At 41.9% G+C, this 18445-nt stretch overlaps 2 protein-coding genes across 3 annotated transcripts in view; one reads left to right on the top strand and one right to left on the bottom strand.

The window, feature by feature from the left end:
* Positions 1 to 15863, top strand: part of fech (ferrochelatase) — a 77685-nt gene extending 61822 nt beyond the window's left edge. For both annotated transcript variants that reach the window (XM_068030960.1, XM_068030969.1), the window contains exons 8-11: positions 1619 to 1726; positions 5488 to 5652; positions 8223 to 8282; positions 11208 to 15863. In XM_068030960.1, the coding sequence (XP_067887061.1) occupies positions 1619 to 1726; positions 5488 to 5652; positions 8223 to 8282; positions 11208 to 11342 (468 nt within the window). In that variant the 3' untranslated portion in view covers positions 11343 to 15863. The remainder of the gene's footprint in view (positions 1 to 1618; positions 1727 to 5487; positions 5653 to 8222; positions 8283 to 11207) is intronic.
* onecut2 (one cut homeobox 2) overlaps positions 1 to 18445 on the bottom strand; it is a 193709-nt gene that overhangs the window by 102350 nt on the left and 72914 nt on the right. The gene's annotated exons all lie outside the window — the stretch shown is intronic.

The raw sequence follows: 18445 nt of genomic DNA, 5'->3' as shown, positions 1-18445 counted from the left end.
TGAAAATTTATTTCCTTCAAGTGGCCATCCAATTTCCTTTTGAATTCATTGATTGTCGCTACCCATAAGGGTGGAGAAAGCAGAGAGTTCCAAGTTATTAACACCTGTTGCATAAAAATAGTTCTTCATATTCCCCTGCGTCTCTTGCCCAAAACCTTCAATCTGTGTCCCCTAGTCCTTGTGCCGTCAATTAATGGGAGCACTTTTTCCTTGCCTAACTTATCTAAGCCTGTCATAATCTTGTAGACCTCTATTAAATCTCCCCTCAATCACTTTCATTGTAAGGAGAACAACCCCAGCTTTTCCAACCTAACCTGATATCTAAAATCCCCCATTCCTGGAACCATTCTGGTAAATCTCCTCTGCACCTTCTCAAGAATCCTCACATCCTTCATAAAATGTGGTGACCAGAACTAGACACAATACTCTCGTTGTGGCCTAACCAGAGCTTTTATCAAGGTTCAGCATAACTTCCCTGCTTTTATACTCAATGCCTCTATCTATAAAGCTCAAGATCTCATATGTTTTGCTAACCACTCTCTTAATATATCCTGCCACCTTCAAAGATGGATGCACGTGCACCCCCAGATCCCTCTGTTCCTGCACACTCTTTAAAAACTGCCATTAAGGATATATTGCGCCTCCCTATTCCTTCTGCCAAGATGCAGGACACCTTGTCAGTATTAAATTCCATCTGCCACCTCTCTGTCCATTCTGCTAGTCTGTCTATGTCCTGTTGCAGGTGTTTCATATCCTCACTTTGCCACACCTCCAAGTTTGCGGTCATCGGCATATTTTGAGATTCTACTCTGTATTTCAAGATCCAAGTCATTTATACCATCATCCTCCAGCCTGAAAAGCGACCATTTACTACAACTCAATGTTTTTTGGCCTTAAGCCAATTTTTAAAATCCAATTTGACACTGACCCTCCTATTCCAGCAGCCTCATTGTGGTACCTTATCAAATCCTTTCTTAAAATCCATGTAAACAACATCCACCACATTTCCTTCTTCAACCTTCTCTGTTATTTCATCAAAAAATTCAATTAGATTAGTCAAGCATGATCTGCCATTTACAAATCCATGCTGGCTCTCCTTAATTAGCAGTAGAGAAAATACTTCTGTAATTTGTCCTTTGGCACTTTGAGATTTATGGGCCAATCCCACGGACCTTTTCTGCGTGATGCATTTAAACATTAAGCATGTATTGGTTGTCATGTATGAAGTGTCTTGTAAAGATTTTTTCTGTGCCATATATACAAGATAAATATGCCTGCTGTGGGAGGCAAAAAGAGGTGCTGTGAATAGGATCTTGCACTCCATATTTTGAAAGGTGTGGAAATAAACTGCCGATACTGTGAGTAACTGAAATATGGTGGATGGAAACTTTGTGAGATCCTTTGCAATAAACTGACTGGCATAGTTTCATTATTTTACTATGTATGGTGTTAATTAGGGATTATTTTTAATTCATTCAGTGGAATGTGGACATTGCTGACAAAGCCAGCATTTATTGCCCATCCCTCATTTTTTAAAATAAAAACTATAGAGTCCATTATCCTACCTACAAACCTAAGCCTTTTTAAAAAAAAAAAATTAGTACTATCTGTATTTCAGGTAGTAAATCGTGGAGACCCTTATCCTCAAGAAGTGGGAGCAACTGTCCAACGAGTCATGGAAACATTAAATTTCAGTAACTCGTACAGGCTGGTGTGGCAGTCTAAGGTAACTTCTAGTGTGTGCAATTGTTTATCTTTTTTACAGGAGGCTACATAACTGGAGTTGGATGTTCAGCCCTTTGAGCCTGTTCTTTATTCAAATAGATTGTGGCTGATCTGTACCTTGATTCCATTTACCCACCTTGTTCCATATCCCTTGATGTACTGGTTTTGTATTGTACCAGAATCACTAACCAACGCAAGCAAATGGACCGCTGGGTGGAGCACTACCTAGAACTGTACTCCAGGGAAAATGTTGTCACTGAGACTGCCCTCTCTGCCAGTCATGGATGAGCTGGACGAACAGCCAACAAAATCGGAACTCGGTGATGCCATTGATGCTCTAGCCAGTGGAAAAGCCCCTGGAAAGGATGGCATTACCCCTGAAATAATCAAGAGTGCAAAGCCTGCTAAACTCTCAGCACACCATGAACTGCTTTGCCTGTACTGGGATGAGGGAGCAGTACCACAGGACATGCGCGATGCCAATATCATCACTCTCTCTCTATAAGGACAAGGGTGACCACGGAGACTGCAACAACTACCGTGGAATCTCCCTGCTCGGCACAGTGGGGAAAGTCTTTGCTCGAGTCGTTTTAAACAGACTCCAGAAGCTGGCTGAGTGTGTCTACCTTGAGGCACAGTGTGACTTTCGAGCAGAGAGAATCCACCATTGACATGCTGTTCTCCATTCGCCAGCTACAGGAGAAATGCTGCGAACAACAGATGCCCCTCTACGTTGCTTTCATAGATCTCACCAAAGCCTTTGATCTCGTCAGCAGACGTGGTCTCTTCAGACTACTAGCAAAGATTGGATGTCCACCAAAGCTACTAAGTATCATCACCTCATTCCATGACAATATGAAAGGCACAATTCAGCATAGCGGTGCCTCATCAGACTCCTTTCCTATCCTGAGTGGTATGAAACAGGGCTGTGTTCTCGCACCTGCACTATTTGGGATCTTCTCCCTGCTGCTCTCATGCGTTCAAGTCTTTAGAAGAAGGAATTTTCCTCCACGCAAGATCAGATGGCAGGTTGTTCAACCTTGCCCGACTAAGAGCGAAGACCAAAGTACGGAAGGTCCTCATCAGGGAACTCCTCTTTGCTGACGATGCTGCATTAACATCCCACACAGAAGAGTATCTGCAGAGACTCATCGACAGGATTGTGGCTGCCTGCAACGAACTTGGCCTAACCATCAGCCTCAAGAAAACGAACATCACGGGACAGGATGTTAGAAATGCTCCATCCATCAATATCGGCGACCACACTCTGGAAGTGGTTCAAGAGTTCACCTACCTAGGCTCAACTATCACCAGTAACCTGTCTCTCGATGCAGAAATCAACAAGCGCATGGGAAAGGCATCCGCTGCTATGTCCAGACAGGCCAAGAGAGTGTGGGAAAATGGCGCACTGACACGGAACACAAAAGTCCGAGCATATCAAGTCTGTGTCCTCAGTACCTTGCTCTTGGCTGACCTACCTTGTCCTGGCCTCGCTGCCGTAGAGCGACGTCTCGATTCATTCCATCTTCGCTGCCTCTGGAGAATCCTTGGCATCAGGTAGCAGGACCGTATCTCCAACGCAGAAGTCCTCGAGGCGGCCAATATCCCCAGCATATATACCCTACTGAGACAGCGGCGCTTGAGATGGCTTGACCATGTGAGCCGCATGAAAGATGGCAGGATCCCCATTGTACAGCATTGCACATTGTACAGCAAGTTCGTCACTGGTGTCAGACCCACCGGCCGTCCATGTCTCTGCTTCAAAGACGTCTGCAAACGCGACATGACGTCCTGTGACATTGACCACAAGTCGTGGGAGTCAGTTACCAGTGATTGCCAGAGCTGGCGGACAGCCATTAAGGCGGGGCTAAAGAGTAGCGAGTTGAAGAGACTTAGCAGTTCGCAGGAAAAAAGACAGAAGCGCAAAGAGAGAGCCAACTGTGTAACAGTCCCGACAACCAATTTTATCTGCAGCAGCTGTGAAAGAGTCTGTCACTCTAGAATTGGCCGTTATAGCCACTCCAGGCGCTGCTTCACAAACCATTGACCACCTCTAGGCACTTACCCATTGTCTCTCGAGACAAGGAGACAAAAGAAGATACTTCTTTGAATATTTCCCACTGTTTGAATGCTTACCCATGAACAGTTCAGCCAGTTTACTGTGGTCAGTTTATTTCCCATCCGTACATTGCTGTCTTATGTAAATCCAGGTTGGGTAAGACTGGAAGGTTAAAACCTTTTGAGTGAGCCAACAATGTCAAATGCCATTTGAGGGAACCAGCTCAGTCGTTAAAATAGTAGAGACCATTACATCAATAGGTCTTGGTGGAGTCCTACTGAATGCCTATCATATCACTCATAACTGTATAATCCAGTTTGGAAAATATTAGGGTATATTTATACTGCAGGTACCAGTTTGGGATTTGTACCTATTGGGAGCCTTGGATTCTATATAGATAAAATAAGGCCTCATATGTTAGTTTCTCCTTGCTGTGTACTTTTGGGACCTGTCCAACTCAAATTATTTTTGTATTTCTCTTTTCCCAGTTGGAAATAATTTTCAATAAATTATAGTTGACCAAGTTGTGTTGAATTAGGTTATAATATAGATGTTATAAAGTAGTGGTTCTATAGAGTAGCTGTTAAACCTGTGAAGGAAAATTGTTAGAATATAGTGTAAGACGCTGTTTCATTTTAGGCTGGGTTTGCTAACACAACCACTAGGTGGCGCAGTACTGGCACATGCGCAAATGCAGCCTCACCCACTGAAATGTCACTGTTTGTGACAGCTGCCAGTAATAAAGATGGCGCCGCTCAATTTGGCACAAAAAACAAATTGAACCCAACCCCTCAACTGCGGCGATCGCTGCCTCTGCACAATCCGCCAACCGTACTCCACTCCCTCCCGAGATCGCCGCCTCAATTGCTGCTTCCTTTCCCCGTTCTCTCCTGCATTCACCATCTCAATCGCCACATTCAGTTTCCCACTCACTCCCGCGATTGCCACTTCCCTTCGCCACTCCCGACTGCTCGCGGCTCCATCCCGCCGTTCTCTCCCGCACCAATCTGCTTGCTATTCCCTCCTGCCCCACTTTGCCGTCCGGAGAATCAGGGTTGGGGGTTAGCGAATGGTGTGGGAGGGGCGAGCTGGCGGGATGGAGCGGTAAGAAGTCTGGAGCGGCAAAGGAAAGCAGAGAACGTGGGAAGGAGCGCAGAAGAGAAGCGGCGATTGATGCGGCAGTCACGGGGAAGAAAAGCAGCAATCGCAGGAGGGGAGCGGGAAAGAAAAGCAGCGATTGAGGCAGTGATCGCGGGAGGGAGCGGGGTACTGTTGGGGAGGATGGAGGTGGGGTGTGAGGCAGCACTTGATGCATTATTACGTCTGACGTCATTACGTAGTGATGTCGCCGTGCGCATGCGTGGATTCATACTGGCAAGCTGGCAAATATTCGGATGCACTGATGACATCGGCGATCTCTGCCCATGTTCTGCGTTGTCAGGAGACACTCCGTTCATTTTAAGGTGACGTGACCAGAAATGCTGTCATCAAGAGACACCTACTGGTATTTGTCATTCACTGCAACTGTTGAAGCTCATTTGGTTCAGTTATTTGCTTGAGCATCTGATGACATCATCGAGCTTAGTGTCATAAATACAGCAACAGAACGTGTAAATAACCTGGACTGATTATATTGTGCTGCAACTGTGATGATGAGAAGGTACTTCTATTAACCCTGTCTGTGATGTCTTTCTTTAATGCAGGTTGGTCCCCTACCCTGGCTTGGACCTTCAACGGATGACACCATCAAAGGATTATGTGAAAGAGGCAACAAAAATTTACTACTGGTCCCTATAGCTTTCACCAGTGATCATATTGAAACACTGCATGAACTTGATATAGAATATGCACAAATCTTAGCCAATGAGGTAAGTTGCCAGGCTCAAACAAAAACAAGAAATGCTGGATTCACTCAGCAGGTCTGGCAGCATCTGTGGAAAGAGAAGCAGAGTTAACCTTCCGAAGAAGGGTCACTGACCCGAAACGTTAACTCTGCTTCTCTTTCCACAGATGCTGCCAGACCTGCTGAGTGAATCCAGCATTTCTTGTTTTTGTTTCAGATTTCCAGCATCCGCAGTATTTTGCTTTTATATAAGTTGCCAGGCTGTTGTGATAGATGATCGTTATGACTAGAATTTCCCCATATAATTGGTTGAGGAGATGAGGCACTTATTCTTTGATTGGGGTGGAAGTGGGCGGGGGTAATGACGTACTGGGCAAGCCCTGTACTGCTGTAGATGGGGAACTGTGAAAACCATGGTTCCACAAATCCGTGTGTAAATCTCAGTCAAGGTGGCTTACTTTCATTACAATACACTCTTACTCGAGTGTATTCTTTGTCCCTGGTGCATGGGCTTGTTACAAGTTATGCTCTGTGCGTCATTGAGGTGTGTTAGGAGGATGACTTTAGTTTTCTTTGCCTCTTTTTCAGCTGTCTAATGAATTTGTTTTCATCCTAAAAGTACACTGCATCCTCTCGACAATGAACCTTTTTATAACAGTTGGCTGCACCCAACCTAAATCATGTCCTCTATCCACCTTGTAATATTTTCTTAGTGCTTAATTATTTCCTATCCCCTTCCTTCGATGAACTTGTGCATTTGTTAGTTCTGAATGCACATTGAATACGAAACTTACTGATGTATGCTTGATGCTATATCTGAACAATGAATGGATCCCAGTCAGGGGATAAGTACAGTAATTCAGTGAAAGTAACACATTATAATGAACTTACCTGTCCTCCAAGTTTAGTATACCAAAGCTGCTGTGTGTTTGCTATAGAGTAAAAGTGACTTGTTACAAGAATTCCTTTCATTTAGGTAAAACTGCAGACAATATTTTGTTCCACTTTTTTAAATATTACTTTCCTTTCTCTTATCTTCTACCACCCCACAATCCCCCCAACTGCTTGGCAAATTAGCTGTATTCCTATACAGTGAACTCTTCCTGATACAGCACACAGATGAAATGTGACCATACTCTGCCATTGTTGCTTTGTACCCACTCACTTGGAGTAGAACGAGAGTGGCCCAAAAACTAGCTTGGCTTGCGTTTGTCTTTCCTCCCTCTTTTTTTTTCCTTTTGGAAAAGTGCTTGGTCTTTACTCAGTGTAGTTTTGACAGACCAAATGAGATCAGGAGCATCATTTGTGCTTGTTCAAATGAATTATTTTTAAGATTTTGATGGATGACTCTTGTTCTCATTGAGATAATGAATATGGGGAATTCAGTATTTTTAAAAAATATCTCGTCAGTGTCATCAGACAATCTCATGTCACTTAATGCACTGCAGCTGCAGTGTTAAACCTTTTATTGTGCCCCGTCAATGTGTCCTCACCCCATCCTCAAAGACATGCCTTACTACACTCGTGTAAATTTTTTCCATTTCCCACATCCGCTATCATTAAAGCCTGTGAGTGAGATTGACAATGAATGCTATATTAGGGACACTTTTATGCTGTGCACTTTTGGATTGAGTCTGCACAAATGCATTTCATGTGAAAATCTGAAAGCCAGCATAAAGAAAATATTTCCATTTCATTAGTCTGAGCTGGATTTGACCCCAGTGGTGAAAAAGAAAAATGAGGGGCTGAATTTTATGAGTGTGCCGCAGTTCACAGCGGCGCACTCTTAAAAATGGCGTGCATCCCACGCGGATGCGCTGTCCCCGGGCCCCCGTGATATTACGTGCAGGGACTCATTTAAATAGAGGGGGCAGAGCAGCCGCCCCCGATGACCAAGATGGGACAGCCTTAACCCGGCAACAGGGTCTGGTGCCATTTTTAAAGGGCCCTAAGCCCTTCAGCAAAATTTTAATATTTAAAGAGGTATCAGTGTTAGACTTTATTAAATTAAAAAAATTATGCTGGAGGCCCCTCCCCAACACCCCAACAGTCATTTCATTGCCCGAATTGGCTTTTCCAAACACCCGAACCTCCCCCCACCCAACCTTCAATCTTTTGCCCTTCAACCTCTTCCCACCATCCTCACATCCAATCAAAAGTGTTTTCTCCGCTCCTCCACCCCTCCCGCCCTGAAAATTTTATTCCTTCCCCCCCCCCCCCGCCCACAACCAGGTTCTCAGCCGGAACTCCGTATGGAATTCCGACGGCGCGCGAGGCTGAACGGAGGCCATAAAATCGGCGTGGGATGGCCACCACCTGCAGGTAAGTTAATTTAAATGTCATTAGGATTCATTTTAATATGGCGATGAAGGGCCAGCCGCCTGGCAGCGAGGGAGCCGCACGAAGGTCCCCCCGCCACCAGTAATATGCGGTGGGCCCTTCTCGACGTTGCGGGTCGAGGCGGGCCTCTCTCAGCTGCATTTTACCGGTAAAAATCAGTCTGAGGTGTGTGTAAAATTGGAAATGAATGTGTTAGTGAGATGTATTTCCAAGTAACTTTTAAAACTGTTTTGCTTTCCATGGTACCCATTTCAGTGTGGCGTAGAAAATATTAGACGAGCAGAGTCACTGAATGGAAATCAGCTTTTTATCAAGGTAATATATTTTTATTCTGTATAACTTTCTAAAGATAATTATTTCCCCTGTTGAGATTATTTTTGATAAAGTTTAGTTTGCAGATTACAGGTCTGTGACCTGTTTTACATGGAAAATATAGGAGTTGATGAGTCTTTTTATTCATTCATGGGATGTGGGCATTGCTGGCAAGGCCAGCATTTATTGCCCATTAGTAGTTGCCCTTGAGAAGGTGATGGTGAGCTGCCTTCTTGAATCACTGCATCTTTGTGGTGTAGGTACACCCAGTTATGTTAGGGAGGGAGCTCCAGGACTTTTTACAGTGTCTTGATCCAGCTAATTATTTTGGCAAGTCCAGTGCAGTACAGAATTTGATAATTGTCTGAGTTACCAAGTAACTAATACCAGCAGTGTACTAATAATAAATCTTTGGGTGTTAGCCATAATGCACCCATAGACAAGCACCATTATTTTATGCATATCACTATTATCTGAAACTAGTTTTTTTTTTGCAGTGCTGTTTTCTTGAAAGTTGGTTAACATAAGGATAGTAGTTAGTCCTAAGTCAATATTACTCGACTGTCTGTCTTTACACCTCACTGAGAGGCTCTCGAAAATCCTATCTTGATTTTGATGCATTTTTTGTGTCCATTCTCACACCATATTATGTTCATTATTAAATAAAAACCAAATGGACGGTTGATAAATTGGCTTTTAAAAAAAAAAAATCCAGAAGTAATCAGTTTAATTCCGTCTCCCTCATATAAGTACATCTATATTTTGTTAATGAAGGCAATTATCTGCAATCTTTTGAATAAAATGTAAAATAAGCACAAACAACTTTGTGTTGTGTGTGTGTGTATGTATGTGTGTGTATATATATATATGTGTATATATATATATATGTATGTGTATATATATATATATGTATGTGTATATATATATATATATATATAAAAAATTTTTTAAATGTATATATGTGTATATATAATAGCTGATCTAGAGTAGTGCAGTTGCCAAGCTTATTGGATGTTTTGTTGCACTGTGTACAAAAGCTATGTAGCATATCATGCTCATTCTCCACTGAAATACAGAAGTAAAAACCAGGATATAGGGTACAGAATCCAAGGGACGACTCCAACAATGTACTGTACCATGACTAATATATTACAGGAGCTTTGAAATGGATAAATGATGTGTTGTATGTTACTCATGTCTCAAGCTTCAGTGTGTGAGGTGGGGGGGGGGGGTTGCGTGGCGGCGGGTAAGATGGGGACAAGCGAAAGAATTGAAATTAAGGAATCAGAGATCTAATAGAAATTGTTGGTCTTTCATATATAGAAAAGCTTCTAAAGTAATTAGACATGCTGACATTTTGCACTATTCTTATTTCATGGCCTCTCCTCGAGCCATACTGGGAGTTTGTTTCACAGATAGCATCAGCTCTCCAGTGCATCAGCTAAGTTGCCATCTGTCATTTATAAGGCTGCATAGTGAGTGTTAGAAGGTGACTTGCTCATAGAGTGCCACAGCTGAGCTCGGTCATCTCACTGTGCAATGTTTTTTATATGCTTGCAGTTTTTAGCATCTCTACAATACAACAGTGACTTCATTTCAAAAGTGCTTTGGGATATTCTGTGGTTGTGAAAGCACTATGTAAATTCAAGCTGTTTCTTTCCAGCAGAGGCGATAGTTGTCAGAGAGGCAAATTTTCCCTTCTGTTAGTCCAGGGATACTGATTGTGAGATCAGTGCAGCATTTCAACTGCTGCTCTGGCTAAGACTAAGGTTTCATAGTGCAAATCCAAAGGGCGTGGTAATGGAACAAATAAAGAAACAAAAGATGTGTCTAGAGGAGGGTCTTTTTTTGGTGTGAATAGCAGGACAGCAGCCGTCCAAACACAAAGTAATTCAGAAAGAAATGAGAAAAAGCCAAACCAGCAAAAAAAAGGAACAAAATGGGGGCGGAGGTTATGATCTAAAATTATTGAACTTAATGTTGAATCTGCTGTAAAGTGCCCAGTCAAAAGAGGAGCTGCTGTTCCTCGAGCTTACCTTAAACTTCATTGGAACACTGTAGCAGGCAGATTATGGAAAGGTCAGAGTGGGAGCAAGGTGAAGAATTAAAATGACAAGACGACTGAAAGCATGGTGTCACACTTGCGAACTGAACAGAGGTGTTCTGCAAAGCGGTCACCCAGTCTGCATTTGGTCTCCCCAGTGTAGAGGAGACCACATCTAGGCGGCGCAGTGGTTAGCACCGCAGCCTCACAGCTCCAGCGACCCGGGTTCGATTCTGGGTACTGCCTGTGCGGAGTTTGCAAGTTCTCCCTGTGTCTGCGTGGGTTTTCGCCGGGTGCTCCGGTTTCCTCCCACAGCCAAAGACTTGCAGGTCGATAGGTAAAATTGGCCATTATAAATTGCCCCTAGTATAGGTAGGTGGTAGGGGAATTGTGGGAATGTGGTAGGAATATGGGATTAATGTAGGATTAGTATAAAAGGCTGGTTGATGGTCGGCACAGACTCTGTGGGCTGAAGGGCCTGTTTCAGTGCTGTATCTCTAAATAAATAAATATAGTGTACGAAATTGAAAGAAATACAAGTATATTGCTGTTTCACTTGGGAGGAGTGTTTGGGGCAGTGTTAGCCCAGTTAGTCTTGTAGAGTCCTCCCCACTAACCTTTGGCGTCTGGTGCCCTGGTTGGAAGAGTTGTCCCACAGGCTAATAAAGTGTGACACTATGGCCATGTTAAGTGGGACAGACTACGATTATATATAGCAACCTAAAACCGGGGTCGTCATCAGCAATTGAATTGTACACCACCACTCATGGCTGACGTGTACCTCATTCATTTACTTGGTAGTAAATATGTTCTTATTGATTGATACTGATGATTCTTTGAGTGAAAGTGCTTGTTTGTACTAATTACCATTTCTTCTTTTCTAGGCTCTTGCAGATTTGGTAAATACTCATTTAAAATCAGCGGAAACTTCTTCCAAGCAGTTGAGTCTACGTTGTCCACTTTGTGTTAATCCAATATGTGGAGAGACCAAGGCATTTTTTGCTAAACAGAATCTCTGAATTGGCACTTGTGTCCTGAAATTTTCTGCTCTTCACAAAATGGTCAATCAAATGGTCATCTTGGTTGGTTGGTTGTCTTCTGCCTTGATGAAATCCGAAATAGCATCTATGCTGAGTTTAAAAATAAGCTCAACTCTAAAGATTATCTTCACTTTTGAAGCTGCATCCTTTATTGCAGTAATAAGCAGACATTTTATAAAGAGGTTATGAATGTGTCAGCCTGCACTATTCTCAAAGCATTATGCATAGATAAGGATGCTTAATTTCCACCAGTTTCTTAGCATCTTTTCTTGGTTTCTTCCCTTTTTTTAATGAAGGTGTGCAAGGAGGGCAGAAGAATTTAAAAAAAAAGTAGCTTTCAAATGATTTGTGTGTGTATGATATGCATAGGTTTTTGAGCATGATTCATCTTTACTTTGGTAGAAATTATTGTTTTAATAAACCCACATATATATGAATGAACCTCTTAATCATATACTTCATTTTTGCTCAAGATAACTTTGACATGTTAATTTGCATTTCTGGCTTATTCCATTTGAGTCCAGAGTCTTGTGGGGCAGCATGCTTGGGAAACCTCAGCCATTTCAAAATTGTTTGCAACTAAATTAAATTGAAACCTCCTGTAATCATCAGAAATTAAATGCTAAAATAGGAGTTTTAAATTAATAAAAGGGTCAAAAAGTGTACCATGCCCGCCCCCTATCAACTGACCAAAGTAGAATATCGAAACTGTTGACATTTTTTGGGGATGACTGGGTGGAGGGGAGTGAGGTTAAAACACATTTTAAAAGTTAAGATTAGTTCTTTTTTAAATCAGCCAGGTATATAAAACACATGGAAACTCATTTACCATGTTTTGAGTCTCTAGATTACTGAGACACTTACTTGTAGAATTACTGCTCAGCCATTAAAGAGCGCGCACATTTTCCTTATGGCACATAGTTCCAAGAGATTAGGTGCGGTTTGTTAGAGCCAAGCCTTGAGGACCTCCAGCAGGCAGCAGGGTATGATTGGAAATTTACCAGCTAACACTGCACCCTGTTAAGCTTGTTGCTGTGTGTCCAGTCAGAACCATTCTATTCATCCAATCTCTCTCTTTTTGGAATAATGTACTTTGCCTTTTAGATATTATGAAAATTCCTTTCCAAGAAATGACAAGTTTTGTTTTTTTATTTTTCTGTAATTGATCACCCTTTGACTATAGTCTGTTCTCACTATGATGTGCTTTGTCATTTGCTTGCAAACAAGATGAGAAGCGTACTATTTATGTACTATGTGAAATAGTGAATGGTAGGGCAAAATGGATGCCCTCATTGGCCTTGCATCTTGGCCCATTTGCCTTATCAACTTGTCCTGCCCACCTTTTAAAGATTTGTGTGTGTGAATCTCCAGGTCTCTCTATTCCTGCCCCCCCCCGCCGCCCCCTTCAGTTAGTTTTCATTGTTTCTCAATCTTTCTTTCAATATTGAATCACTTCACATTTTATCAAATTTCATCTGCCATGCAATGTTCACTCTTAATTTTTTTTTTGGATATTCTATTACTTTAACTGCGAGGGCGCTTTAAATTTTTCTTTGTGGCCATGCACAGCAGCAACTTAGAGGCTGACTTGTGCTTGGTCTGTGCGGGAACTTCGGGCTGGTGCACAGCTTACAGGGAAAGTTGCTACCATGTATCTTCCCATTTCACCAATCAGTCTATGACCTCTTGAAGACTACTATCCTCCTGACTACACTTGAGGTTTGTATCATCTACAAAGTTTGAAATTATGCCCTGTATACTCAATTCCAGGGAATTAAAAGCTAGTCTAATGGTGACCATGAAACCATTGTCGATGGTTGTAAAAACCCATCTGGTTCACTAATGTCCTTTGGGAAAGGAAATCTGCTGTCCTTACCTGGTCTGGCCTACACTTGACTCCAGACCCACAGCAATGTGGTTGACTCTTAAATGCCCTCTGAAATGGCCTAGCAAGCCACTCAGCTCAAGGGTAATTAGGGATGGGCAACAAATGCTGGCTTAGCCAGCAATGCCCACAAACGAATTTTAAAAAGTCATTACTATATATCGAAAAGAGTAGTGGTCCCAATACTGACTCCTGGGGCGGTCACCATCCTTCAGTCTGAAAAGCACTGTTCATCACTACTCTGCTTTCTGTCTCTTAGCCAGTTTCATATTTACATTGCCACTTTAATCCCATTGATTTCATTTTTGCTAGTGAGTCTATTATGTGGCACTTTTACCAAACAACTTTTGGAAGTTCATTTGCACATCAACTACACTAACCTCATTAATCCTCTCCATTACTTCATCAATGACTTCCAAATGTTGAAAATAATGCTTAATTTGCTTGATTTATTCAGTTGCATTAAATTTTCCAATGGCAGCATTAGTAAGTGCAATTTCTGATTTTAAAAGAAATGAAGGAAAGAAAGTTTACCCTAAAATAAAAGCAAAATACTGCGGATGCTGGAAATCTGAAATAAAAACCGAAAGTGCTGGAAATACTGGCAGCATCTGTGGAGAGAGAAGCAGAGTTAACGTTTCAGGTTAGTTGACCTGAAAGTTTACCCTAATTTTCTAGAGAATGTCAGTTTTTTTTGTATACATCCATCATAAGTTTTTTGGAGCTTCCTTAAGAAACAGTTTCTGTTGATGCAGTTTTTTTTTCTAGTCAAAAGTTTTAACTGATTTTAGTGCCAATTGTTTGTATATCTTTTTGAAAGAGGCGATTATCTGATAAAATTAAAAAGTATAAACCAGATGAAAAGAGAGATAAAAGCAAGAAATGCTGGAACCACTCAGCAGGTCTGGCAGCATCTGTGGAAAGAGAAGCAGAGTTAACGTTTTGGGTCACTGACCCGCAACGTTAACTCTGCTTCTCTTTCCACAGATGCTGCCAGACCTGCTGAGTGGTTCCAGCATTTCTTGTTTTTATTTCAGATTTCCAGCATCCGCAGTATTGTGCTTTTATGAAAAGAGAGATGTTGGTTCTGCGGTGAATGATGTAGATGCCATTTCCTGCTCATGTTGCTGTAATGTAACAGGTTTGCTCATAAAAGATCTTTTCTATTTCTGTACAATCTGAACTAGGCAATTTAGAATCATTTACAAAGTGCAATTTGTAAGTTATTTTAAATTATTGTTGTGGACAGAAATGCACTTGGGCTTTATTTCAGCATTTAGAAAAAACACTAGTTCAGGAAACTACATGAAAGAAAACTGAGGTTGTAGTTCACTCGGCCAAGCGATAACACTGAATTGAAGTGGGAGATCGAGAGCTACTGGGGCTATAAAAGCAGGTTATTTAAGTTTCTCCAAATTGACCAAAGTGAGTGAATCTTTTGACTTGAACTCTGGAAAAATGTAATGGTGGACTTGAGCAAAAACCTTTGAAATTTTTGGTAATCCATTTTATATGAATTAATTTTGAGTTCTGAAACTGCTGTTAATTCTGGAGCCCATGAATGTTGTTTGAGCAGGAAAGGATCTTTATCTGTGTTTGAGTCCACGCACTTCCATATTTTTTTTTGATGGAGCGTTTCACATTTCTTTCGGGCTCTTTTCTTCTCCCCAGCACTCCTCCCCTCAAACCCAGCTTCCTCCACTCCTAGTTTTACCCATTGTTTACAGCGCTGGACTATGCATTACATGGTTGAACTCTTACTATAAATTCACCATTGTTTATTTTTATATCTATAAACCATTGTTAATAGAAACTTGGTAACACAAGTATCATTTGATCTACTTTACCATCAAAGATTCAATACATAAATCAAATATCCTTTTGTCTTGCATTATTGAGAACTAATGAATGCTCCAAATAACACAGGAAAAACCATCAGAACACACATTACAGTGGTAAGGACAGCAATGCAAAATTAAAAATTTCCAATCTTGTGAACTGTAACAAGTTACCTGATGATGAGCAAGTTGGTCTAGATGATCAAATGGCAGTCTAGGGTCCTTCTTATTGCCTTGGAACCCTTTATTTTGAATAAATACCACGTGTTCACTTAGTTATTTCCATGGTTATCCTTCATATGGCAGTTACTAGACAGTCAGTGCCACATAATCTTAAAAATAACTATATGGAAATAATGGCTTAAAGCAAAGTTCTTGTGCTGTGTTACCAGAGATGATTTATGATCTCAACATGCAAATTTGTTATTAAGTTATAAGTAAATTTCTGGTACATCTGTCACTGGTATTAATTGTTTATGCGGAGCTTAAAATTGAAAATGGAAGGAACAAAATGGAGAAAAGGTGCTAACTATAGTTTTAACGTGGTTTTGGAAACATAGTTACGGAAACATAGTTACATATTGAAATATGTTTTATCTGAAACCCTTGTTTTTAAGGAGAATGGTGTATTTATCAATAATTAAATTGCAAACATTGAATTATGTACTGCTGTTAAGTAGTCACCATTCTTTTGATGGAATTTTGTGACAGTGCTTGTGTGGAAAGAATGTCACCTGATCGACTGAATAAAAGATACCTTGTACTTTATCAGAATGATATACAGAAGCACTGTTGGTGGTTTATTTCAGAACATGTTTGTGGTAGTTGTGTATTTATTGGAAAAGGGTTTTTTTTTAAATCCTACAAACAAGGTTAAAGTGTCAGCTTGCTTCAGTTTGTAGTACTCTTACTTCTGAATCAAAGTGTTGTTGCTTTGAGTCTCATTACAGGATGTCAGCACAAAATTTAGGCTAACACAAGTGAAATAATGAAGACGTGTTGTGCTTTTCAAATGTGACATTAAACCAAGTCTGCTGCCAACACTCAAGCTCAACATCATCCAGGTCAAAGCAGCCTGCTGGATTGGCACCCTATCCACCACATTCAACATTCAATCCCTTCATCACTGACACATAGTGGCAGAAGTGTGTACCATCTACAAGATGCACTGTAGCAACTCACTAAGGCTCCTTCAACAGCACCTTCCAAACCCAGGACTTCTACCCTCTAGAAGGACAAGGGCAGCAGATGCATGGGAACACCATCACCTGCAAGTTCCCCTCCAAGCCGCACACCATCCTGACTTGGAACTGTTCCTTCACTGTCGCTAGGTCAAAATTCTGGTACTCCCGAACAGCACTGTTGGTGTACCTACCCCACGTGGACTGCAACGGTTCAAGAAGGCAGCTCACCGCCACCTTCTCGAGGGCAATTAGGGATGGGCAATAAATGCTGGCCTAGCCTGCAACGCCCACATCGCATGAAAGAATAAAAAAAAAAGGTGGATGTTAAAAGATACCTTGGCACTATTTGAGAAAGAGCTGGGTAGTTTTTAACTGTTTCCTGGCTGATATTTATTCTTCAAGCAACATCATTAAAAGACAGATTATCTAATCATTGCCATTACTGTTTATGGGACTTTCCTGTGTGCAAATTAGGTGCTTCTTTTCCTATATTATAACAGTGACTATACTTAAAGTATTAATTGGCCAAAAACTGCTTTGGAACATCCTGAGTTTGTGAAATGTGCAACATAGTCTATTTGATGTTTTTGGACCTTTTGCATAACTTTCTGCATTTTGAAAATAATTTGAATGTAAAACACTTTAGGATGTTCTGAAAAGGCAATATATAAGGTTTTTTTAAAAAAATAACATTACATAATAATGGAAAAGGAGTCTCACTATGATTGTTCGTGTATGCCTAACGCATAATTATAGTACTGGATTTTGTGCGACTCTCTGAGTTGGGGTCAGAGGTGGGGGGCAGGGGGTATCGCAACGGGGGGTGGTGGGCAGCGTGCCCATCGCTTCCCCCGTCACTGAGCGATCTTCCCGGGGGCGGAATAGGCTGACAACAGCCTTCCCGCCCAGAGGCCAAAGGAGGCCCTTAAATGGCCTAATAAGGGCCTCTTCCTACTGCCACGGTTGTGGGTGGGGGGGGGAGGCTGCCTTGCAAGATGAGGTACCCTCCCTGTGAGCTTGGGGGGTGGGGGGGGGAGGTCAGGTCCCTACTTTGTAGTCAATATGAGGCCCACTGAGGATCCCCAACGGGAACTTTTCCCCCTGGGATCCACCCTCCCATTGAATTACACAACCAACCCCCCTCTCACCAGGACTATCTGGCCTTCCACACCTGGTGGCGCTGCTGATACTGCTGAGCTGCTGGCCTTCTGATTGGCTGGCAGCTCATGGAGGTGGGATCCTCATCGTTAAAGGGACGGGGATCCCAGGTAGTGATTCTTTGATTTAAAAAGACTGGAGGAAAGCTTCGGGGGGGCTGCAAAAAGACAGAAGTGGGGTTCCCCTTGCTTTTTTTTGGCATGGCACTGGGAACCCTGCCTCCTACTACCCACTTGTATACTGAAACAGCAACTTTCATAGTACGAGTTTGTTTTTAAAGTCAGCTGCGTTCTTTACCAGAACCACAGCTAATGCATTAAACATTTTACCTGACTGATTTATTCACTGTCTTGTAAACTCCAGCCCATAGACATTGTTGGGGGGTAGAATTGCGCATGGAAAAGGATGAAAACTCAAAACAGGTTGATCAGTATGTGAAAGGGAAAGATAGGTTAATAATTTAGGTGCGAGTCATTGATGGCTAATCTCTAAACTGAGAACATAAGCCACTGGCACTTCAGGAGAGCGACATTGTTGGAGTTTATAAAACTGCATCACCAACTTTACTAGTACACTGGGTGCAATATGCATTATTTATAGGATGCACCACAGTATCTCACCAAAGCTACTTGCACAGTACCTCCCACCACTGGAATTCTTTATCACTAAACATAAGTAGATATGTTGTGGGACCATGAATGCCTCAATCACATCATCCTGAATTAGACATTTATTAAGGTTTCTTCATTATCATTGGGTGAAGCTCCCAGAGGCATTTTCCATGAACCGCCCCCTGCCCCGCCATGACTCTCGACATCAGGGAGTCAGTAAAATTCAGCCCACTACCTGAAGTTTCTGATGACGTGTTCTTTACCAGAACCACAGCTAATGCATTAAACATTTCACCTGACTGATCTGTTCACTGTCTTGTAAAATACTTTTGTACATGAGCAGACAGTTATGAGAAAGATGACACATGAACAATGGATGAATAATGGTGAAGGATCAGTTGCCCCT

The sequence above is a fragment of the Heterodontus francisci genome, chromosome 1 (genome assembly GCF_036365525.1).
Source record: "Heterodontus francisci isolate sHetFra1 chromosome 1, sHetFra1.hap1, whole genome shotgun sequence".
Classification (NCBI taxonomy): domain Eukaryota; kingdom Metazoa; phylum Chordata; class Chondrichthyes; order Heterodontiformes; family Heterodontidae; genus Heterodontus; species Heterodontus francisci.
Note: the sequence above shows the minus strand (reverse complement) of the source record. Positions and strands in the feature narration are given on the sequence as shown.